At 33.4% G+C, this 24,627-nt stretch overlaps 1 protein-coding gene and 1 long non-coding RNA gene across 5 annotated transcripts; one reads left to right on the top strand and one right to left on the bottom strand.

Moving 5' to 3' along the window:
- Window positions 1–1,681: 1,681 nt before the first annotated feature.
- LOC112127185 lies at window positions 1,682–11,508 on the bottom strand. Of its 3 annotated transcripts, none has more exons than XR_002910440.1 (3): window positions 11,294–11,508; window positions 10,877–11,059; window positions 1,682–2,303 (listed from the first exon to the last, which is right to left on the bottom strand). It is a non-coding gene; the product is annotated as an uncharacterized LOC112127185 (long non-coding RNA). The 3 variants fall into 3 exon arrangements; XR_002910442.1 differs by having other exon boundaries at window positions 10,877–10,976; XR_002910441.1 differs by lacking the exon at window positions 11,294–11,508 and adding an exon at window positions 11,138–11,155.
- Window positions 5,209–24,396, top strand: LOC106671251 (DNA damage-binding protein 1). Of its 2 annotated transcripts, none has more exons than XM_014402139.2 (19): window positions 5,209–5,511; window positions 13,694–13,842; window positions 13,898–14,160; window positions 14,614–14,752; window positions 14,954–15,103; window positions 15,176–15,329; window positions 15,400–15,624; window positions 15,912–16,074; window positions 16,146–16,307; window positions 16,710–16,835; window positions 17,099–17,262; window positions 18,884–19,014; window positions 19,076–19,260; window positions 19,373–19,496; window positions 20,818–21,031; window positions 21,089–21,348; window positions 21,445–21,615; window positions 23,457–23,566; window positions 24,198–24,396. In XM_014402139.2, exons 1-19 carry the CDS (start codon window positions 5,451–5,453, stop codon window positions 24,379–24,381), a joined length of 3,135 nt encoding a protein of 1,044 aa, XP_014257625.1. In that variant the 5' UTR covers window positions 5,209–5,450; the 3' UTR covers window positions 24,382–24,396. The 2 variants fall into 2 exon arrangements, with proteins under 2 accessions (XP_014257625.1, XP_024083412.1); XM_024227644.1 differs by lacking the exon at window positions 5,209–5,511 and adding an exon at window positions 11,911–12,175.
- Window positions 24,397–24,627: the final 231 nt, after the last annotated feature.

The following is a 24,627-nucleotide window of genomic DNA, read 5'->3' as shown; positions in this document are numbered from 1 at the left end:
ACATTAATTAATTATGCTACAGAAACCTTTTTTAAATCAGTTAAAACTAATAACATGTAGCTGATTTATTAATTAATTGACTGTACTAAACTTAATTTTTTAAACCTGCCAAAACTAAGGACCTGAATAGTCTTTTCTATTTTCTATGACTATATGATTGTTACAATATTATGTGGAGTAAAATCACATTATGTTACTACTTCCTTCTTAGGTTTATTAATTTTTACTTATACTTTATTACTTTTTTCTTCTAACGAACACATTAAATTTTTTTGTCATTGTGTTTGTATTCCTCTGAGTGTCAAGTTTATTTGTATTGTGAGGTTGATAATTTTTTTTAAGTAGACATCAACATTAGATGTTTCATGTTTTAATCTCGATACAAGAAATTGTTGATGTACAGAATTTAATTTTAATATTTATATAATCACAATGGCCAAATTCGGTTATTAAAAATGTTAATTTTTCACCGATGAATATACCGTACTATATTTATATATATATAGTCGTGCAATTGCCATTTGTTAATATTTTTGTTTTAAACAATCGTACGATTAATAATTTATTATCGCTTATTAAAGGAACAAGGAATGAAGAACAGTGTTTGTAATATGAAGTCTTTAGTATTTGTGGTTTTCTTTCTCTAAAAATTGGATTAGGTGTTAACAAATAATAAAAGGCTGTGGACTAGACTATATCAGAAAAATGTTCTAACTATTACAGGATTTCGTAATTTTTGTAGATCTCAATTAAATTGAAAAGATAAAAAAAAATTGGAGCCTTATTATAATAAGGCCATTTGGTATTTTGTAACTTGCATATTCTCATCATATATTATTAAGAATTCACTTTAAAACTTTTTCACTAAAATATGCAGCCAAATGTTTAGGAAACAATACTAATTTTTAAGTTAATACTGTGGAGAAAAATTAACAAATAGTTAAAAAAAACTTTTATACAAAAACAAGGTTTTGCATGCCTTTCTATAATTGTATTGTTAAATAAACAACAAATAAAATAGTTATATAGGTTTAGAACGTGGAATCTGTTATAAGTTGTTTGCACTCAAAATAATTACAATTAAAAGCAAAAATAAAAATAGTTGTATTAAAAAATACTATTATTTATATTAAGATTTTATGTAGTAAAGTAAGGTGTGACCTTACAAATATCGAAAGTAAGAAAATGCTGCTATACATTTAATGGTCACCTCAATGTATAATTTTTAAACAATTTATGTTTTAAAAAATCATTATTGTGAGCAAACAATGAACATTTCTCCACAGGGTGAGGTAGTGAACGTGCAGTTTGATCGTTATGTATCATTTTGTTCTCTCTCCAGCAATCTTCAGAAGATGGCAAGAAGTCAGACAGACCAACACAACGAGGATAGGCTGATCGAAATGATCGGTAATGACCAAGTTACACGCTCAGACCGCAGGAGAGAATCTCGCGATTTTTTAAAACTTTTATTTCAGCCTTCTTTTTTTAAATACATTTAAACTTTTTCCATTTACTGAAGGCGATGTAAGTTTAAGGGATATCTGAACTTTTAATAGAGTAGACAGACCGTGATCACGTGCCAGTCAGTTTAACACATTTTCTGATTTATATTTTCCACATGTGCTTGATCCATTTCGACATTTAAAACTTAATAAGGTTAAAAAACAAAGTAAGAAAGTTGAATAAAAATTCAATATAATAGGCATACAAAAAATATAAGAAAATAACATCTATTTATTTACATACTGTTCTCGTATTGAAGTTTTTTGGAATTATTTCTCCAGAAAAAGCATTAATTGCAAGGGCCAGACATGATAATTTTGGTTAAGAATTTCAATTGAAGCTTTTTTCGAAGTTATAGTTACTGACTTGTTTAGGTAACTCCAAGGCTTTTCTCTTCCCTTCCAATTTTATTAATACATCTTAGGTCAAACGTTGGGTGTTCATGCATCTTTTCTTAGTAATTCAGAAAGCTCGCATTCGTCTGATTTTTTTTTTTTTTTAATGTTTCTGCCAGTTGATGGTTTTATGCCTAGATTTATAAGACAGAACTTTTTATACCAAATCCTCTAACAACCTAAAAATAGTTGTTTATTTTTATTGCTACATAATATATAATAATGTGTTTTTCTTACCAAACTATATTTATTATATTATAAAGACAGAGATAAGTAAAGCTTACTTCTTGAGCTTTGGGCAGAACTATAGGATGTTCCCGGTGGTCTTGCGGAGGTTAGATCTGAAGATGATGTCGAGTCTGCTTCTTCTGACTTTTCTTAGTATTCCCATAAATTATAATTCTATAAAATAACCAATATGCAGGAATTAAAATTCATTTAGAAACAGATCAAATAAGCGAGGGGAGGATTGCAGTGGAAAAATTAAAATTTAAAAAGTTTAAATGTATTTGCAATAGGTTGGAATATAAATTTAAAAAATTTTTTTTTTTTTAAATATTTATTTCGTTTATTTATCAGCAGTCCATTATATCAATGGGACTGTGATATCAATAGACACTTTTTGTTTGAATTGATTTATAGCGTGGGAAGCGACAGTTGTGAAATATTTTGTAGTTTTATAGATTTTCGATACAGTATTTTCTCTACCGCGGTCAAACCTTACTGAAAGTAGCTTGATTGTTTTATATGACTGATTTTGATTTTTTTTTCTTCAGAAAAACAAAAATGATGTGCGGGTTTACTATTTATTTATAGAAATATAGTGAAAAATGAAATTATGTCGCAAAAGTTTTCTGTAGGTACAGTGTCATTTACTCTTTATTACTAAAATTTACTTTCAAAATTGTGTTAAACATGAACTACATAATTTCACATTTCATTTTAGTGTAATAAGTATATTTAAAAACAGCACCCCAAGTCAACAATAATCATTACTTTCTTTTATCTAAACTTAATGATTTAAATAAACAGGGGAAAAAACGTAAATAATTTGAGTTGATGTGAGTGCTTCAGCGGAATAGTTTTTAATGCTTTAAGTCAGTAAATGTTGATATTTTTACATTATTAACACTAACAATGGATAGTGTAATTATTTATATCTGCAATTTGTTAATTCTGTATATCATAAAATAAATTGTAAAAAAATAACATGTATTTCTCCATTAAATTATTGTTGAATATTAAAAATTATGTCGTATTTATTTACCAAATGTTGTTTCAAAATGGAAAGAACCCAATAAGTATGTAAGTATACAACTAAAAGATGCCTTTTCTATTGCAAACCCTTTGGTTTATTTTAATTAAACACCTTGACTTTGTTTATTAATTGAGAAAATTATTTTCCCCCAATTGTAAATTCAATTAGAAACAACTTTCTGGCATTCACTGGTTTTTGCGTCCTTTCATGCAGGTCACCCACCCGAACTCTCCTGCACTATAAGTCCGCTTTGTGTACAGTCGTCCCAGCCAAGATCCGTTGTATTCAGGAATTTTGCTCAACAGCCAGATTTGTTGGACGAGTGGCTCTCTGTCTGTATGGCTATAGAGAGTGAGGGCCAGTGTCATCAGGGAGAGTGTGAGGGAGCATTCTCAGGAGATGATTGATCCCGAGTAACCTGATCGTCTTCTAAGTATGCACAGGTGTATTTCACTACACCCACTGCTTTAAAGAAATTTTTGTAGTGTAACTCTGTGAAGGCCTCCCGAATGCTCTATACTTTTACGCCGTGAGGACTGCCACTCGAGCCAATGCACACAGTCTCATTCATACTCCATCATGGTGAATATCCGGATAGAGACAACCTGTTTTTAAAACTTTAACCCTTTTTAACTTCAAATAAGAGTAACAGAACTACTAAAGTAACTCTTTTAAATTCCAAATTAAACCTTTTTAATTTCACACTAACCATTTTTAACTTCAAATAAACCTTTTTTAAATTCAAATTAATCTTTTTAACTTCAAATTAACTTTTTTAATTTCAAATAATCATTAACTAATGGACACTAAACAACACACATATAAAAATAAAGAATTCTTCTTTTTTATAATGTTTAAAATATTTAAAATTTTTTATAAAAATTACTTGAAGGGGGAGTTTAACTTCTGCTCCCCCCTGGTTTTTTTTAATTAGGGTGTTTTTCGGAAAAACCTCCATAAAATTAGTTTTGATAGTTGAGATTTTTTGCTTGCCATGAACCAAAAAGTTTCTATCTAACTCTGTGATAACGAGACAAACTGAAGCTTTATCATTTCAAATGGCAGGATACGTGTCAATTCACATTTATTGAATTTTTTAAAAAAGCTGTATTTTGTTTTGTAGGTTTTTATTATTATTATTATTTTGAGCATCTGTAGTCATTATTCGCAAAAAATAAATTCTCTCCAACTACATCAACCAATTTGATATTTTATTTTATTAAATCTATTAGATTTAGTGATCATTGACCAAATTACTACTTTCAACCAAAACCTTACATAAAAAGATTAATTTTATTTTATATTAATTTTTTGTGTAATTAATATTCACGAACCAATTTTATATTTTAAATATATTCTCAAAATGGGGACCGCGGTAGCCGAGTGGTTAGCATGAGAGACTCTCACGCCGCGGTCGTGGGTTCGATTCCCACCGTCGCCTCTGGCCCTTTTTTCCCGATAACCCCCAATTTGAACACACAAGAATTCGTACTATGGCTAATATGCAAGATCATAAGGCCAATAAAAAAAATAAAAAAAAGTGTTTAAAGTTAAATTGTAATTAATTCTTTATTTGGTTTTCTAACAGACCTAGTTTTTTGTATATATATTTTTTAATTTCACAAATATACAGTAATTTTACTTTACATGCATATATTTCAAACTTTGTCCTGAGCTTTAAGAAAGGGTTTATTTGAGGGTAAAAATGATTAATTTGACGGGAAAACCCATATAATTATCTGAACTATGTATGATTCATTCTGTGCACTGTACAAGGATATTATATCCGTTTTTTTATATTGAACAAATATGATCATGCTAAGTATTGCACATGCATGTTCATATTTATATTGTGTTTATAAATATATGACAAATTTAATTAAGTACACAAATAAACGATTCGATTCAGAGTATATATTTTAGTTACATTTAATTATTTGAAATTTATTATCCGTTTTGAAGTTTAATTTTGATGTCATCGTTATGACGTGAATGGTTCCTGCAGGATCGATACCACACAGGACCTCGGCGCCTCTCATATGATTGCTTTCCTTCATAGCGGCGAAAGCACTCAAAACAGACACACATACACACATACAGACACACACATTGTTATAACCATACTCAATTCATTAAAGCATCGGTCTTAAATGATACTGTTGTGCGCCCCTTGATCGGTCGGCCCTGCAGTTTTTCTATGAAAAATAGATCGTTTTCTGAGGTGATCCGCCGACCAAATGTTGGTTAAAGACTTTTAATCAAACCCCTTCAAATAGAATAGAGAAGACACGATGGCATATCAGTACTATGTCACAGCTCATAAAGCGACGGCAGTCACGTCCTGTGTCACAGGTAAGTCGATACAACAGTCAAATAACCGATTTAACTTGTTTTAACTGAGTTGTACTTTTTTTTTTCACGCGGCTGTATAACCGATTCTTTCCCGGGCAAGCGGTTGCTTCACGTGCTTCCGAAAATTTGCTTCTTATTTTTCTTTCTTCTCTTCTCCAGGAGAAGATTTTCAATCTATTTACAGTCAAAAAGATAAAAATTTCTTTTTCTTTTTTTCTTTTATTTTGGTGCATGGCAAACCTCCGACTACGCCGTTGTGGAATGTTTTCGAATTGCTACCCGCGACTTTTTGAAAAACTTTCAAATTTTATATTCAGCACGCTTTAATAATGTCATTGAAATTAAACAGTAACAGATAATAAACCCCCCCCCAAAAAAAATAAACAAAAATATTAAATAAATAAAAATAAATAATATAACATTAAAATTTTAATTTTCTTTCAATCTTAAACAAAAATAATTAAGAATCATACATACATACACTCAAAAAGTCTCTGAATACGTACTGCTCAAAATATGAGCTCCAAATTTCTATTACAAGTCGTTGGATATAAAAGCATTATTTTTGTAAATCTTAATTAATTTATTGCATTTATTTACTCTACATTGATTACAGTAGTGTGATAAGAAATTAGTCATAAAATGCAGCTTATGAATGGACGCTCTACTATGACTAACCTATTAACGTACAAGGAATTCATTTTTAATTCCATTGAGAATGATAATCAAGTAGACGTAGACACAGTTTATGGGGATATTTTTAAAGCGTTCAAACACCTTTTTAAGTATAGAAAGCTTGACATATTTATTTTGACATATTGACAGACCAGTGCCTTGGGGCACGGCAGTGGGCAAAGAATGCTGTTCCGTACCTCAGGGCCATAGGGATTTTTAAACGTGTTTGTGTTAATCTATTATAATGAATACTAGTGTGAAAGGAAGGGGTTGTTCAACCTCGCCCTGAGTAATGTGAGCACTCTGGGGTGAGTGTGTGACATGATGAATAGACAAGTCATCACTGTCTTCTACTACTAGTTTTGTTCAACATCTTTAAAAATTCACTCTAGAAAAAGGACCAATTATGATAGGATGTGTTCCCTCAATAGTGCACAGGGGAGTAAAAGTAAGTTAGCGAGAATGGAGTCGGACGAACTGCCCCGTGGAATAATCGAGTACAGTGGGGTGAGTGTGTGACATCTGCAGAGTAAAAGTAATTTATCATGAGAATGGAGTGGGTTTGACCCTGCCCCAAGGAATATTGAGTACTCTGGTGGAGTGAATATGACCAGACTTCTATGTTCGTGTTGATAAAATAAAAGATTAATATAGTGATGCCATTGTAAGCAGTCCCTGTCTTAGTGTAAGGTGTAATTGTTAAAATAAGATTTTTAAAAAACTTAGTTTAAAGGACCACACAAAAAGGGCTGTAAATCTGAAGAGTGTCGCAGACCCTAACAGGGGCCACCAGGGGAAACACAAAATCGCAATAAGCGGACAACTGATCAAATAAATAACTAATGTCGACTTACTTAAGGCTGAAAGGTGTGAAAACTAGTGACGTGGGGCTTCATAAATCGGGGTCGTTTCATCCAGGTGCGAGACCCCCGTCTTTGCCAGCCCACCTACGCCGAGGGAACTACCCCATCTTTTGATTTCCTTTCCATCCCTACTACAGTAGAGAAATGTATAAAAAGGGATGATTTGGAAATCAAAAGTCAGTGTAGAGCAGTCCAGAATAGTCTAGTCTAGTCTAGTCCAGTCCAGCACAGGGGCTCAAACCGACTGCAGCCACACTCTTTCTGGGACTCTGCGAGAGGACTCAGCCAGCAAGACCCAACTGGACCAGCGACACATCGAATAGTCGACTGCTGAGGACCCAGGAAGCTACAGGAAGGGATGATTTAGAAGCTGGTATTGGCTAGCATCATTTGGAGTAAATCCTTTTGCAAATAAGCTCATCCCAGATTTAGAGTTGTGCCCGACTTAGTAGATTAGTTAAGATTTTGTTGTGATCGTATTCATAAGAAAGAAAAAAAAATGGACGTGTGTTAAAATAAATGTTGATGAACGTTCTCTCTGATTTCTTCCTTTCCCTACACAAGAATAAGCAGCGAAGCATTTACGCCGATTACTCTCTTATCGCTTAGAATAAAGCAAGTGAATAGTGAGAGATTATCTGACTCTAGCTCGGTAGTCGCCCGTTTAGACCAAAACTCTTTTTTGTATTTATGTGTTAAGATTAGTGACCATCTGTTCAATCATTTGTTGAAGTAGTATGGTGCGATCAGACCAGGTATGAGAATAGGGTAACCCTCATATGGATACCTGCTCATAAGGGACACTATGGCAACGAGGAGGCGGACAGCCTGGCCAAGGAAGGATCAAATACTGCGTTTGTCGGGCCACAACCGGTATTACCCCACTCTTTAAGCACAGCAAAAGAGAGTATAAGTTGCTGGGGCATGAAACAATTCCTTAAGGAATGGAATATGTCCCCCAGATGCAGGCAATCGAAGGAGTTTCTGAAGGAAATCAAAACTAAAGAAGCGAAATGGTTACTCTCTAACTCTAGGAGGGGAATAAGGAGGCTGATAGGTATCCTAACGGGCCATGCCCCTTGAGAAGACACCTCTTCATAATGGGTACTCTACCAGACCCCTTCTGCCGCTTCTGCGAAACAAAAGAAGAAACGGCTCGACACTACCTTGCAGAATGCGATAGGTATGCTAGGGAAAGATTTGATACTTTCGAAGGAGAGGACATAACCAAAACACTCCCCAGGATAAAATGGTCCACAATCCTAGGGTTTGTGAATAGGTCCAAAAGGTTTATGCAGGACTCGTGAGCCGACCAGGTCCCGGACCTTTTAGGGATGGGGTACGGGCCTACCCAGGCTTTTAACCCTCGGGTCCTGGTCGCCCGCCCTGCGTAATATATATATATATGGAGCGATCAGGAATAAAGTATTTTATGTAAATACCTTTTTCATTTTTTTGCAGACGTTTCAACATTTATTCGGGCCATCTTCAGGTCCTGTGTAATTACATAATGTGTTGATTGAAAAAAAATTATATGATACAAATGCAAGTAATATAAATTTTGAACCAAGTATTTCATGCTCACATAAAATATGGTGTTCGTTGTGAAATACTGTATAATTAATTTCTTGTACAATAAACATATGTTTTATATGTGTGGTGATTAGTTACTGTTAATCGATATTATACTGTTATTTAGAAATCGTGAGATGCGGTCTGGTGTGATGTAGGTTTCAGAAAAACATTTTCTTTATCGTGCCATCGTTTCGATCTTTATTGAGATCATCTTCAGGGCCTGGGATTTACAAACATTGTTTACATATTTCAATTACATTTTGGATGTGGAAAAGTGAATTTATACAATGCAAAATATATTTTATATAGTCAATCATTTATGTTTTATAATTATTAACTTATTAACCCAGAACCTGAAGATGACCCAAATAAAGATCGAAACATCGACAAAAAAATGAAAACTGTCTAAAATACTTCATTTCTGACTGCTCCTCACTATTCAATAAATTACTCTTATTATTCTCTTATATTATCTATCGACTCGCTCAGTACAGTCCAGAGACTCAAGAAAACTTCAGTGGACTCCTTAACAAATAAAATAAAAGAACAATAAAAAGGGATCGGCACAGATGGAAAGGTCGTGTTGGCCACAGAGTTAATACCCAGGAACATAGAAACCGACAGGCCTCACGATGCTTCCCATCCTGTACGACCAGCGGATTTAAAAATATTAATTACAAATACAGTAAAAGGAGAATGGATAAACCAGTGTACTCATAAAAACAGAAATAACGCTACCAAACTCTAGCAGGTTAAGAAAGACGTCGGTCTCTGGCTCAAGGAGAACAGGTCGAAAAGGGAAAAGGCCATACTGACAAGACTGCACATACATCTACTTACTCAATTCTCATACAAAAATAACTCACTACAGTCTCTCTTGTACAAAAATAACTAACATTCAAGCACATTTCAATTGTAGAAGGCGTAACACTTATACACAATATTTTGCTATATTGTAGGACCTGAGTGTAGTCTTCGTGCATGGCAGCGAGCACAGATCAGTGTTCTGATACCTCAATTTTAAAATGTATGTAGTATTGTGTGGGAGTGAACGTAACCAGACTTCTATGTTTGTGTTACTCAACCCAATATGTTAATTAGTAGGAATGAATATAATTTATTAGCATGAAAGGAAGGGGTTGTTTAACCCTGCCCCCAGGAATATACCCCAAGTACTCTTGGGTGAGTATGGGACATCTGGAGAGTAAAAGTAAGTTATTAGTGAGAATGGAATGGGTTCGATCTTTTCCGAAGGAATTTGTTGTAGATTTTCTATGTCAAGTAACATTCTGTTGAGCCAAACACTCAGTAATTTGTCCATCATCACTTCTAAAAAATGTAAATCCTCCAGCATTGTATAGAAATGCAGGAACCTTTGAAAGTTGCACTAATATTTTGATAATACAGATGATTTGAGACTTCTATTAATAGTACAAATGAAGATGGGTAATATACAAATATTTGTATTATTATTGTTGAAGTGGTGAGGAGTGGTCAAGAATGAAGCATTTTAGATAAATACCTTTTTCATTTTTTTGGCCGATGTTCAGCCTTTATTCGGGTCATCTTCAGAGCATAAAGTGTGGTGCTATTCTTGGGTGTCATATTGGTTTTGTGTGAAATAGTTGTGACATAATCTGTTTCCCTTGTGCAAATCCAAATTCCTCAGGTTGGAGTTGGACCCTCTCTATTCTCCCTAATTTTCTTTTACTCTCTAGATGTAACACATTCACTCCAAAGTACTTGCAATCCCTTGGGTTCCAGATGGACACTCAATTGTTGCAAATAGCTTTTAAATTCCAGATTTCACACGTTCACCCTAGAGTAATTGCTATTTCTCACGTTTGAGTTGGACCTGATCCATTCTCCCTGACTTACTTTTACACTCCAGACTTTACACACTTATCCAAGTGTACTCGTCATTCCTCAGGTTCGAATTGGACCTCTCCATTTTCCCAAAATTACTTTTACACCCCAGATGTCACAAACTCATCCAAGAGTATCATTATTTCTCAGGTTCGAGCTGGACCCTCTCCATTCTCACTAACAATTCTTACTCTCCAGATGACTCGCACTCACGCAAGGGTACTCGCTATTTATCAGGTTTGATTGGACCTGTTCCATTCTCGCTAATAACTTTTACTTTACAGATGCCACACATTCACCCTAGAATAATTGTTATATCACAGGTTGGAGATGGACCCTTTCCATCTTCCTAATGTACTTGTTCTCTCTAGATGTTACACACTCACCTAATAGTCCTTGGAATTGTTCAGATTGGAGTTGAACCCTCTCCATTCTCGCTAATTTACTCCCCTGATTAGTCGTTTTTCCTCGTGAAGGAATACACCCCTGAAATTGGACAATTTTGTAGAGCGAGTTTTTCAAGGCGTTGAACAAAACTTGTAGTAGTAGTAATAGCAGTGGAACCTCTCCTATTATTCAAAAAATAATATAAAATATGAATTTTTCGCTTTGATAACAAATACACTTCATTAATTCAACGTTCTTACAATAGATTTTTAAAATTATCCTTAATCACACGTGTGCAGTAAAAGAAAAACAATTCAGCAGATAGAAAGATAGTTTACATTAAACAAAAGTGAAGGTGATGGGCTTACTATAAAAATTATTCTAAAGGTTAATCGAATGAAAATAAGTTGGGTTACCTTAAAGAATCCGACTTGAGCAAAATGGTGGCTTGAAATGGAAGGCAGATCAGATCCTAGTTTCAATCGTCACATAATTAGGCTTAGGTTTTAAAGAATCGTAGTATTTTTATGACGTGTTCTCGTATTTAAAACGAGATCCAACGTCAAAATAGAAACACGTGTTTGATGGCGAATTCGACCGTTACAGGCAGACGTCAGGAGAAAAAAATGACTGTTACACAGCCTACGTGTTGTTTTATTAAAAAAAAAATAAATTTTTTTTCTATATTTTTTAAGCAATTCTGTATACTTTATGCATCTGCTACCTCGGTCTTAAAACTATCATAATTTAAGTTTAAACTGTAGTTTTTTTATTTGTTTAAATGCAGAATTTATTTTAAAATATACCACAGTAGGTATTTCAAGTTATATTGAAAAAGTTTTCTTCTGAGTATTGAATGAATCTGAACATTTCCTAATTATTTATTATTTTAAGTAAATTGGAAAGTAATTTTCTACCGCCCGTGGAAAAAAATTATAACGTTCTTTAATTTCGATCTTTAACAATCGGAATTGTTTCAATTGAACATTGGCAAACAAAAAACGAACGAACGGGTTATTTTAACACCCGTGTTTTTTGTTTTTTGAGTTTTAGAGTTTTAGACTAATGTAGTTTTGCAAGACACAATAAAAAAAAAGTTTTATTAGTTGTTTTTCAATAATTTTCAAGCATTGTACCCACTATGTCTCCTGCATACTGCCGTCCTTCTCGTATCACGGTGTCAAGCATACCCTCCAAGACTCCTCCTATTCGAAAAACTATCACCCGCATCAGAGATTTGTCTCACCATTGCTACTTCACCGCCTACAAAGCAACTGCCGTTGTCGGTTGTGTCACGGGTAAGAAAATTCCACAAAAAAAATCTGGTTCGTCTTTTGTAGTTTTCTTTCTTTTCGAAAATAAATACAGGGCGTTTGTCCTTTGTTGTAAAATGTGTAATTGATACTGTGATGTAAAATCTGTCTTTTTGATGTAAAATGGTACAGACGACCAAATTACTGTGCTCTAGGTTGTGTTTGTTATTTTTATTTATACTTTTTCTTTTTCGAGAATTTCTTCTGTGTTCTGGTGGGTAATGAGCCCATAATTTGATCCAATCGTCTGCCTGTCTTGCTGGGACTGAAGGTGGCGAAATGAGTCTGGCAGACCATCCATCGAGATAGACAGACCAAGATGATCAGTAGGGTCAAATTATTATTTTTTTACAAAAACAAAAAAATTACAGTGTTGCAGTTTTCGGGGACTGCGGTGGCAGAGTAGTCAGCGTGTTAGGTTCAGCTTGTATATCCCTAAAGCGAAAGTTGGATTACTACCGTCACCCCTAGAATTTTATCCATGCTCTCCTCTACCCTCAATAAATAAATAGTTACTAAAATACTCTGACTAATATGCACTCATAAACCCGTCCAATCGTATGCCTGTCCTTGCTGGGACTGAAGATGGCGAGATGCCCAATGCATCGAGATAGGCAGACCAAGATGATCAGTAGGGTCAAATTATTATTTTTTTTTTTTACAAAAACGAAACAAAAATACAGCATTGCTGCAGATTTTTGGGGACCGTGGTGGCAGAGTAGTCAGTGTGTTAAGTTCAGCTTGTACATCCCTTGGTTGAGAGTTCGATTACTACTGTTACCCCCAGAATTTTATCCACCCCTAACCATCCTCTACCCCCAATAAATAAATATTAAATGATTAAAATACTCTGGCTAATATGCATAAATAAACCTATTTAAAAAAGCTTTTTCGTTTGCGATTATTTTAGTCTTCCTTTTTTGTGTGATGTTTATCTGTTGCACGTTTTGACTTTTCTACATCATCAATGACCAAGATATAGTATATCTTTATGAAAATACCTGAGTCTGGCACTCTGACTCTAAAGAGGTAATAAAAAATATGATGAAAAAGCAAATGACTTTCTTGTGGGGCGTCGGTGGCTGTAACAGTTTAGGCGTTGACACGGCGCTCATCACTGTAGGGTAAAGGTCCCGGGTTCGAATCCAGCGGCCCTGCGTTCGAATTTGAGATGCTTACAAATGGGCTTTTTTTTAAAACACCAGCACCCCGAGGATTGATATAACTTCTGATGTTGCGAACCCTCATAAAAAAAAATAAAAAGCAAATGACATCGTGGTCGGATCAGTAGAGAAGGTCTTGTTTATCAAGAGGGCAGTCGATAAGGTGACCATTGGAAGGTCTGAAAGACATTACTAGGTCGACACACAGACATGTAATTTTTGGGCGAAAGCCTGTGCATGTTTCTGGTATCGATTCTCCCACAACACAATTGAACAGTGTCAACCTTTTACTAAAATACTATTTCGTAAATTCATTAATGAAATTTTCTTTTTGTTGCAGGGCATTTCACATCTCCCAATCACCTGAATCTAATTGTCGCAAAAAATTCCAGACTCGAAATATTTCTAGTAACACCTGAAGGGCTGCAGCCTCTAAAGGAAGTTGGAATTAATGGCAGAATCGCTGTTATTCAACTTTTCAAACCATCTGTAAATATTATAGTTCAATCCGTTAGAACAATATGATTATGTTTTTATTTTCCAGTACGAACCGAAAGATCTGCTGTTTGTCGTGACCGTGAAGTACAATGCTATGATATTAGAGTGCATTGGTAAAGGGAAAAATCTCGATATATACACACGGGCTCATGGCCATATCGCAGATAGAATAGGAAAGGTATCAGAAAATGGGATCATAGCTGTAATTGATCCTGAGGCAAGAGTGATCGGGCTAAGGCTTTATGATGGATTATTAAAAATTATACCATTGGAAAAAGACAACAACGAACTAAAGGCAGTGAGCATCAGGTATGCCTTCATTTGTATCTGTTATTATACTAAAAATCATCCTTCAGGTAATTATATTTTTATGTAGTAGTTTTTGAATTTCTAGTCTAATGAAATTTACAGTCGTACTTTTTGTTGTTTCAAGTTAAAAATCCATCAAACTATGCTAGGCTGTCAACTGATTCATAATTAAATTATATATTTTCACCAATTCCCCGAAGGTTTGTGCTAGGATTTTAGTTTAAAACTAAAATGAAGTTGTTAAGTTAATTTCACGCCCTTTGAACTAACAATTCAAAGTTCTTTACATATTATGTAACTTTGAATTAACAGTTCCATGCTTTTTGAAGCCTGTATAACCAAATACAACTTAAAAATGTTAATTTCTTCAGTTTGAAAACCTGAGGGATGATTGATTATATACTTTCGATCATGTAAATTATTTTTATTATTTTTTTTTTATATTATCTATAGGATTGAAGAAACTGACATACAAGATTTCAATTTTCTTCACGGTTGTGTAAATCCAACGATAGTGTTGTTACATCAAGATTTAAATGGAAGACATCTAAAAACTCATGAGCTCTCTCTGAAAGAAAAGGAGTTTATTAAAGTATGATAACTGTTGGAAAAAAGTAGCATTTTTATTATTATTATTTTAATTCAGTGTGATGTACAAAAAATCTATTTCATCTTCTTTATTGATAGAAATAATAAATTTCACTTCCTACACTTTTTATATATTTTTTACTACTACTATTGTATTATTGTACACAATTTTCTTCCTGATTACAGTATTAAACATTCATTTTAGGTACCTTGGAAGCAAGATAATGTTGAAATGGAAGCATGCTTAGTTATACCCGTACCTGAACCTATGTGTGGGGCGATTGTCATTGGACAAGAGTCAATATTATACCATGATGGTGTCACATTTGTCGCCACTGCACCTCCCGTTATCAAGGTTAGCTAGTGACCATTTTTTTCTTTTTCTTTTCAACAGTGATAATATATTTGGTATGTTTATTGCTTTTAGAATAGCACAATTGTTTGCTATGCTAAAGTGGATTCAACCGGCTGCCGTTACATTCTTGGAGACATGGCTGGTCACCTTTTTATGCTCATGCTTGAAAGAGAAGAAAAAATAGACGGTGTCCCTGCGGTAAAAGATGCAAAAGTAGAACTTCTAGGTAAATTTTATAATTTACTCTTTTTTTCTTTAATATTTATTGTGAAATTAATTTATTTTTTAAATTTCAGGTGAAGTTAGTATTCCGGAATGCATCACATATTTGGATAATGGTGTATTATTTATTGGTTCAAGGATCGGGGACTCTCAACTAGTAAAACTTAACAAAGGTCCTAACCCTGAGACGGGTTCTTATGTTACTATCATGGAAACGTTCATTAACCTTGCTCCGATAGTTGACATGGTCGTTGTTGATTTAGAGCGCCAGGGCCAAGGGCAATTAGTAACATGCTCTGGTAAGCACTTCAACAGAAGAAAAAATAATAAAATAAATATATAAATAAAATTAAATAAACAAATAGTCACTACAAATTGTAAAATAAGTCATAGTAGTGGTTCGTTTTAATTTTGACAATTATTAATTTAAAAGCTGTATTAACTTATGTACACATAAGCATTTTTTTTATTGCAAAACTATTATTACCAGGATCAAGCTCAACTCATATTTATGATTGTATATACAAGATTTTCTGATTTTATTTTTCAATAATTCATTTTATCACTTTTCATAATTGTTTTATAGGAGGATTCAAAGAAGGTTCATTGCGAGTTATTCGAAATGGTATAGGAATTCAAGAACAAGCGACTATTGAATTAGCAGGAATAAAAGGCATGTGGGCTCTCAAAATAAATTCAGAAAATAACCTCGACAACACTCTCGTCTTAGCCTTCGTCGGACATACAAGGTTTTTTTTTTTGTCATTTAGCTATGCCAATTTCTTAAATATCGGTAAATATTTTCCTTTCTGACTTTTAGAGTTCTTTCTTTGTGTGGTGAAGAAGTCGAAGAAACCGAAATAAACGGATTCCAGTCGGAACTTCAAACTATGTATTGCGGGAATGCAAGCGCAAATACAGTAATACAAGTAGTGTATTCTTCTGTAAGATTGATCTCCCTTGAACCACAGCAAGTTATAAGGTAAATCATTTTGTAAAAATTTAACACCCCTCTTAACAAACAGCCCTCTATAGCTAAGACCTATCTTAATAGCTAACTTTGATGCCCCCCCCCCTATAACAGAACCTCTTTTTACACCCTGTATATTCCATTAATGTTAAACGACAATTTTAATATTATTATTTAATGAAAAAGTTGTGTCACGGGTAGGATTCAAACCTGTCATCTTCCGATTTGTACTCCCATGCTTTACCATCGAATAAAAAGTGCTATAAATATATGAGGGCCTGATGGGGCTGAGCTCAAATTCACAAAATAATTTTAAAAAATCATTTTATTTCATTGCATCGCTTAATGTTCTCCTAATCTAAATAATTTTTTCTCACTATGTTTTTTCCTTTTTATCATCTTTGTATGTTACAGTGAATGGAAACCTGAAGACAAACGTACAATCAGTGTTGTTGCCTCAAACAATATCCAAATAGTTTGTGCAAGCGGAGGTGATCTATACTATCTTAAAATAATGGATAATGAAATTAAATTTGTATGGTTAGTATACAGCTAATATATAATGGTTATCAAAACATGATATCTTTTCAGTTATTGCCTATTCTATTCGTCTAAAGTGTCAGCATAAATTAAAAATTTAATATTTTATATCTAAATAAAAATGACTTTCCTCTTATTCTCATCAAGGTTATTTATTACTTGAGGTGTAATATTTTGAAAATCAATACAAAAAAATTTCTAATTTTGTTTCAAATAAAATTTAGATGAACCAATGTATGTATAGTTAAATATTAATTTTTTAGGTCTATTACTTTAAAACACGAAGTTTCTTGCCTTGATGTAACTCCATTGCTACCAGAAGACACAACATCAGATTATGTAGCAGTTGGACTGTGGTCGGATATTAGCGCTAGGATTTACTCATTACCATACTTAGAATTGAAACACAGAGAATATCTTTCTGGAGGTATGTGCTTATATTTTAAGAATCTGAAATTATTTAAATTAATCAGATATATAGCATTAAATAATCAGGTCATACAGTAAATGATGATATCTGTTTATTGTATCATTTATAGAATAACAACAATGCTATATGTAATTTTCTTCGAAATTGTATGATAATTAACGATTTGGGGACATGGGGCCAAGTGGTCGCGTGACATACTCTCAGCTTGTAGACCCTGCGGTCATGGGTTCAATTTCTACCATCACCCCTGGAATTTGTGGCCCTGACACCGTCCCCAAAAAATATGATCATTATTTGTACTCTGGCTAATACATAAAACTATCTTTATATAGCTTTTTTTCATCAAATAACATTTTTTAATTTCAGATTTTTTTTAATGTCAAATTAATCTTTTTTTTAAATTGACCTTTTTAAATTTCAAATTAGCCCTTTTTAATTTCATACTCAAATAAACTTTTTTAAATATTAAATTAACCCTTTTAATTTTAAATTAGCCTTTTTAATTTCAAATTAACCTTTTAAATTTCAAATGAACCATCATTTATTTTAAATTAATTCTTTTTAATTTAACTTTTAAGAAAAATTCACTAATTTCGTGGTCCGCTTACCAATTAATTAAGGTTTATAGCTGAGATGAAAAAAGTTAATGGCACGAGCGGGATTCGAACCCACGATCTTCGGCTAGATATGCCGCTGCTCTACCACTTGAGCTATCGTGACCTCGATCCACTCGGACATCAGCTTCCTATCTCAACCCCTATTTTAAGAAAAAATAAAATTAATTGCAATTAAAATTAAAAGTTATATACAATTAAATATCACAATGAACAATGAAAATATACAATTTGATATTTCTTCTTCTTCTCCTTTTTGTATTCTTTTTATAATCCATAAGAGCAATTAATTTACTATCAATTAAAATGATAAATATATAAATTTGTTCTTTGTTGAAGAAGTTCTTTTTAATGAAACAAACAATTTTTACAGAAACAAGCAACAGTTCAGAAATATCTTATGCGAACAACTTGAGAACTATTGCTACAAATTAAACAAACCATTCATCACTGATTAATACATAATCTTGACATTTGAAATAGTTCAGCTCTGATTTGTATCCCACTGCCCAAGAGTGTTAGATCATCATCTTTTTGGCTCATGAGAAACTAGACAAAAAATAAAAGTCGATGTGTCTTAGGGTTTTTTCCCCAAAATGCCCCAATAAAAAATAATAATAATAAAATAAAAATTTAAAAAAAATAATAAACAATAGGGGGGAACAGAAGTTGAACCCTTATCCCATTTTTTGTTAAGAAATTATTTAACCACTGTATGAAAGACATTTGTTTTTATATTAATTGTATATAAGTTTTAAATTTAATTGTGATTAATTTTCATATACTTTTAAAGGTTTTTTATTACTTTAAAGAAAACATTAATTTAATATTAAAAAATGGTTAATTTGATGTTAAAAAAGTTATTTGGGAAAAAAAGGATAATTTGGAGTTAAAAATGGTTTATTTGTCGGGAAAAAAAGCTATAGAACAGTTAAAGCTATATTATATAAAGTGTACATATTATCAATGTTAGTTACTTACAAATTGATATTTTTCCCCTTTAGATATAATCTCTCGTTCCATACTGTTTGCAAATTTTGAAGGAGCAAATTATGTGCTGTGTGCATTGGGTGATGGTTCACTTCATTATTTCAACTTTGACCGCACAACCGGACGCTTGTCAGAAAAGAAAAGGGTAAATAATCAGGTCGATATATCTTATATTTTCTATGTTTTTCAATTATCCTTTTTTCCAGGTTACTCTTGGTACACAACCGATTGTTCTAAAATCGTTTCGGTCCATGTCTACCACAAACGTTTTTGCTTGTTCTGACAGGCCCACTGTGATTTATTCGTCGAATCACAAGCTTGTGTTTTCTAACGTTAATTTAAAGGAAGTGAATTATATGTGCTCAATAAACACAGACGTTTACCCTGACAGGTAAATAACGCAAAACTTTATACTGTTATAAAATGTTTTTGTTTCAGTAAATATGTGTAAATAAAATGAAAAGTGATTACATTTTTACTATTTAATGATATTTGATTCATAGTTTGGCTATTGCAAATGATACTCTAGTTGCTATTGGTACAATAGATGAAATACAGAAACTACACATTCGTACTGTTCCTCTTGGAGAAGCACCAAGACGAATCGCATATCAAGAATCTTCACAGGTAAAATATAAAAAAAATTACATTATATATATGTATATATTTTTTAATTTTTTTTTATTGACATCAAAAAAATCATACACTCATGTGACACATTTGTGGGAAGTAGAGTGACTAAGGTCCCAGACTCTCGGCTCGTAGATCCCGTTATCTGAGGTTCAATTCAACCTAATCGACCCTTAATGCTGGTCACAATAACAAAAAGTTGACACAGTATTCCTCATAGAACAAAACATTTTTTTTAATATTTAGTGTAGTCGTGCCAAGTGACCTTTCTCTGTATGCTGAATACATAAAGGAGCCTATGAAATATTACATTAGTTCTTTATATAAAATGTGAATCCTTCTTAAATATAAAAAGATAAATGGTTGAATGCCTATTCCTTGGCCTGGAAAACACACCTGCGGAGGCCCAATAGGCTCTACTATCAGGGCCTTTGAGCTGTTTGGGCGGCTTACTCTCAGCTGTGTGGTGAGCTTTGTGAAGTCAGACCACCCCTTGATGGTCACAATTCTGAAAAATGAGCATTGCCAGCTCAGATAGATTGATCTATTAGTCGGGGTGTACATTATATACTGCACCTCTAAGAGCTGTTATATCCCCCTCCTTCTGAGCTTAAAGCATGTAAGTCCTAGTTCATCAAGGAACTTGATTATTAGTCCCAGATTCAATGGTTGAATCTCTTCTATGGTTACATTGTACATCCCAAAACATCATTCTCTTTATGGAGACGCTAAGAGTAATGAAGTATGGCTTATACCATAGCACAGGCTCATCCTCTTTGTGGCTGCTCCCATGGTACTGAAGTGTGTTCATGGCAGGGTTTATGCTATCTCCAGAGACCCTGCCTATCTCATCTTTATAGACAATTCGTGACAGATTCTCGGTGGACACTTGTCGTGTTCTTGCTGGATAAATATGCTAGCTAGAGCACCTCTACAAAACGGTGGTAGTCATTTGGATATCGTTGCTGGAGGGCAATGAACGTGCAGACAAGGAGGTGAATACTGGGATCTCTTGCCCACCAGACTGAACCATCGCGATCCGACCCGGTAGCGCTGTGCGAACAGTAAAGAATGCTGAAGAGAGTAGAGTAGGTTGCTGAGTCCCCTTTCCAGTTTTTAAAGGAAACGCCAGTGAATTTGTGTGAATTTGGTGGTATGTTTGTGTGAATGAGTAAGTGCGAGGACCGGTGGCAGAAGTTGAGTATCCCATTAGCCCTCATAGTGCATTGAAGGCTGAAATGGTTCCATAAAAAATGTACTATAAAATATTATTTTTTCTTTCCAAAGCATTGTTAATAAAATAATCACTGTTTTATAGACTTTTGGAGTCGTGACTAATCGAATGGATGTCCAAGGAGCTACTGGTTTAGAAGTTGTTAGAGAATGTGCTAGCACAAAAGCTCAGTCCACTACCAACTCATTTCAAACATTTTTATCAATTAATAAGTCAAGGGGAGCTTCGCAAACTACAGAAGTCGGCTGTGAGGTTGAAGTTCACCATTTCTTATTATTTGACCAGCATACATTTGAAGGTATTCTTCGTATAAACCACCATCGAACTATTATTAAATTTTCAATACTTTTTCTAGTCATACATGCTCATCAGATGCTCCACACCGAGTACTGTTTAAGTTTAATATCATGCAAACTGGGAGACGATCCCAATTATTACTACATCGTCGGAACTGGGATTGTAAATCCGGAAGAATGTGACCCAAAACAAGGGAGGATATTGTTATTCGTGGTTGAAGACGGCCGGCTGCAGTTTGTAACAGAAAAAGAAATCAAAGGGGCTTGCTACTCCCTTAGTGAATTCAATGGAAAATTGTTAGCTAGTATTAATAGCACAGTAGGTTTTTTTTTTTTTTTTTTTTTTTTTTTTTTTTTTTTTTTTTCAATTTAATTGTTTATTCAGTTATATCATTGTTGTCTATGTAACTTCTAGGTGAGACTGTTCGAATGGACTGCTGAAAAAGAATTGAGGCTCGAATGTAGTCATTTTAATAATATAATCGCATTATATGTCAAAACAAAAGGTGATTTTATATTGATCGGAGACTTAATGAGGGCAATGACGCTTCTTCAATACAAAACTATGGAAGGTAGTTTCGAGGAGGTAATGTAATATTTTATTTCCTGGATTGTATATATTTTAACACAAAAAATCTTTCTAGTCTTGAATTTATACTATATGTTATTCTATTTTCTGCTGAAGAAATTGTAAATTTATAAAGTTCATAAGTTGTTAGATAGCCTGACCAAATATATAAATTAAAATAGTGATGCATTTGGCTGTTAAGAAAACATTCAATTTTGCGGCGCAAGTGCAAGTAGTTTCTGCTTAATCTGTTGCAATTGGGCCGGGATAAAATTGATGGGATTAGCCAGAAAATTTATTAACCTTTTCAGTTATATCAGCTCTTTTTGTTCCCCAAGTGATGTACTGAGAACATGATTCATGTTTACTTTTAAATAGAGATATTAATTAGATCTCTACTCTGCATTCAAACCCGACATGCTTACAAATGGCCTTTTTTTCAAAACCCCCGGCTCCCTGAGGGTTTATATGATCCTGTTGCGAACCCTCATTAAAAAAAAATCAACATTTAGTTTTCTTGTCATTATTTGAGGCAGTGATGTAATTTCTTTTAAAAAAATAAATTATAATAATTATTTTTGAAATATTTCAAATTGGGTTCGCGGTAGCTGAGTGGTCAGCTTGATAGACTCTCGAATCTTAGACTCCCCAGTCGTGGGTTTGATTCCCCCTGGCCCTTTTTTTCACGCTACCCCCTCCCCCCCAACTACATATATGCTGCAACAAATATATACTTATTCTGGCCAATTACCAATTCATAAGGCTATTAAAAAGAAAAAAAAATGATTATAAATGCTGATGAATGATTATGAATATAATTATGTATAAATGAAAAAATGATTATAAATATCATTTATAAAATATATTATAAATTCCAAACTATTTACATTCAAAAATTTTATTTAACTAAAATTATTTACAAAAAATTGTAGAATGATATTCTTCGAACCACTAGTGAGACATTCCAATATTTCTGTCACCGGTGTTACAACCTGGGCAGAAGAAGCAAGTTCTCACTTTCGTAATTCACTCTTCAGCACTTTTGCTGCCCTGTGATTTGTCCTTTTCGTTTCGTAGATGTTGAAGATATAAGAGTAGCTCAATGGCCAGTAAGAAGACGAAGGACTCTGAATGGGATGGTTAAGTAAGAGAAATAATGAAGGTGGGGTGAGCACGTAAATTATTTTTTTATAAACGATGGCTCTACTCACACTTTTGTTGTTTACAACAATCTGAATTTTTTGCATTAATGCTCATCATCAGGTTGAAGGAGTTACAAACATGTCTGCCTCTCGTCATGAATTGTAAGAGTGGACCTCAATATTCCTTTTGTCGACGTACTGTTCTGATACTTCTTCAAAAAATTCTAAACCAAGCTTATCAATCGTAATCTTACTGCCCAAACCTTACCTAGTACACTTTCCCACCTTGAACTAGAAAAGTTATATGTCATATGACTTTCATGGAGGCCTTCCATCTGGCGGGCTGGGCGAGTGTGGCATTCATGCTGGTCACCAGCACTGAACATGTTAAACAACAATGATCTCAAGACTTCCTCACCCCTTAATCCCCTATTTTAAGTGGTAGGATTGGCTGATTTTCTCTATAACCTTCGTCCTCCAAGTGTAGTTTTAGCCATAGTATCAGTATTGTGACCAAAAACAAGAAAAAACTACTTACACACAAACCTGTAATATTTTCATATTGTACAGGCTACAAATAAATTATTTATCAATAAAAAATTAGTAGGTAATGAATAATCGATGTTGGCTTTTATCTTGAGATTTTATGTAGGAAAGTCTCTTAGATTAGGTTTATTTCAACTCTTCTTCAAAAATACATTACTATTTCTTTTATAGATCGCAAGAGACTATAATCCAAATTGGATGACAGCGGTTGAAATTTTGGATGATGATACATTTTTGGGAGCAGAAAACTCGTCAAACCTTCTGATCTGTCAAAAGGACAGGTTAGTTTATAATTAATCTAAGTCCCCATCCTATTAGAATATAGCAAATCACCGAATTAAAAACTTTTTAAGCCACAAAAAAAATTTTCTTTGACAAAAATTTTGTATATATTTGTAGATATAAGCTTTGAAAAGTTCTTAATATTGAACAAATATTACTTAAACCACCTGGTTCAATAAAAAAATAAATAAATAATAATAATAAAAAACACTTTTGAAGAAGCAATTGGCTTTGGTGTATAAGAGCAAAAGTTTCGTTTAGACTTTTCTGAGTAATAGTCCACTTTTTTTTAAATCCTTCATACGCTGGAATACATAAAAACTGTCATAAACGACTATTTTCAATTAAATTTAATGAGTGGTACCACCAGAGAATTTTAACTGTTGATTACAATGGACTGTTTAGTCATGTTTGAAAATAATTAGTTGAAACAAAAAAAATAAATTAATTTTGACTCCATATCATATTCATTTAATAAGAATTATACACTGATTTTGTAAATGAAGATAAAATTAATTAATCAGACATGATGGTGATTTACTAAGACTTAGCCAGTTGCCATTAAATTTGCACATTTTATTTCTTGATAAGTGTTTTAACAGGAACTATTTTCTTTTAATACCTCTCTAGTTCTTCCACAAACGATGAAGAGAGGCAGTTTATGCAAGAAGTTGCTCAATTTCATCTTGGCGACCTGGTGAATATATTCAGAAAAGGCTCTTTAGTTATGCAGACTCTTGGAGATTCTAATCTGTACAACGGGATCCTTTTAGGCACAGTTAGCGGTGCTATAGGTAGAGTATATATTGTGTAGTATTTAGTGACTGTTAATTAATGATTATTTAGAGATCGTGAGATGCGGTCTGGTGTAATGCAAGTTTAGAAAAACATTTTCTTTATTGTTTATTTATATGTTTGATTTTGAAGGAGTGGGGAAATAGGAATAGAAATTCATATTTCTATGAGGAATGTGTGGTGTTTAGTGACCGTTACTTAATGATTATTTGGAGGTCGTGACCGTCCAGACCGTATCTCATGACCTCCAAATAATAATTTCTAT

The sequence above is a fragment of the Cimex lectularius genome, unplaced genomic scaffold (genome assembly GCF_000648675.2).
Source record: "Cimex lectularius strain Harlan isolate CLEC.00 unplaced genomic scaffold, Clec_2.1 scaffold160, whole genome shotgun sequence".
Taxonomy (NCBI): Eukaryota; Metazoa; Arthropoda; class Insecta; order Hemiptera; family Cimicidae; genus Cimex; species Cimex lectularius.
This window is presented reverse-complemented; position numbering and strand designations above follow the sequence as displayed.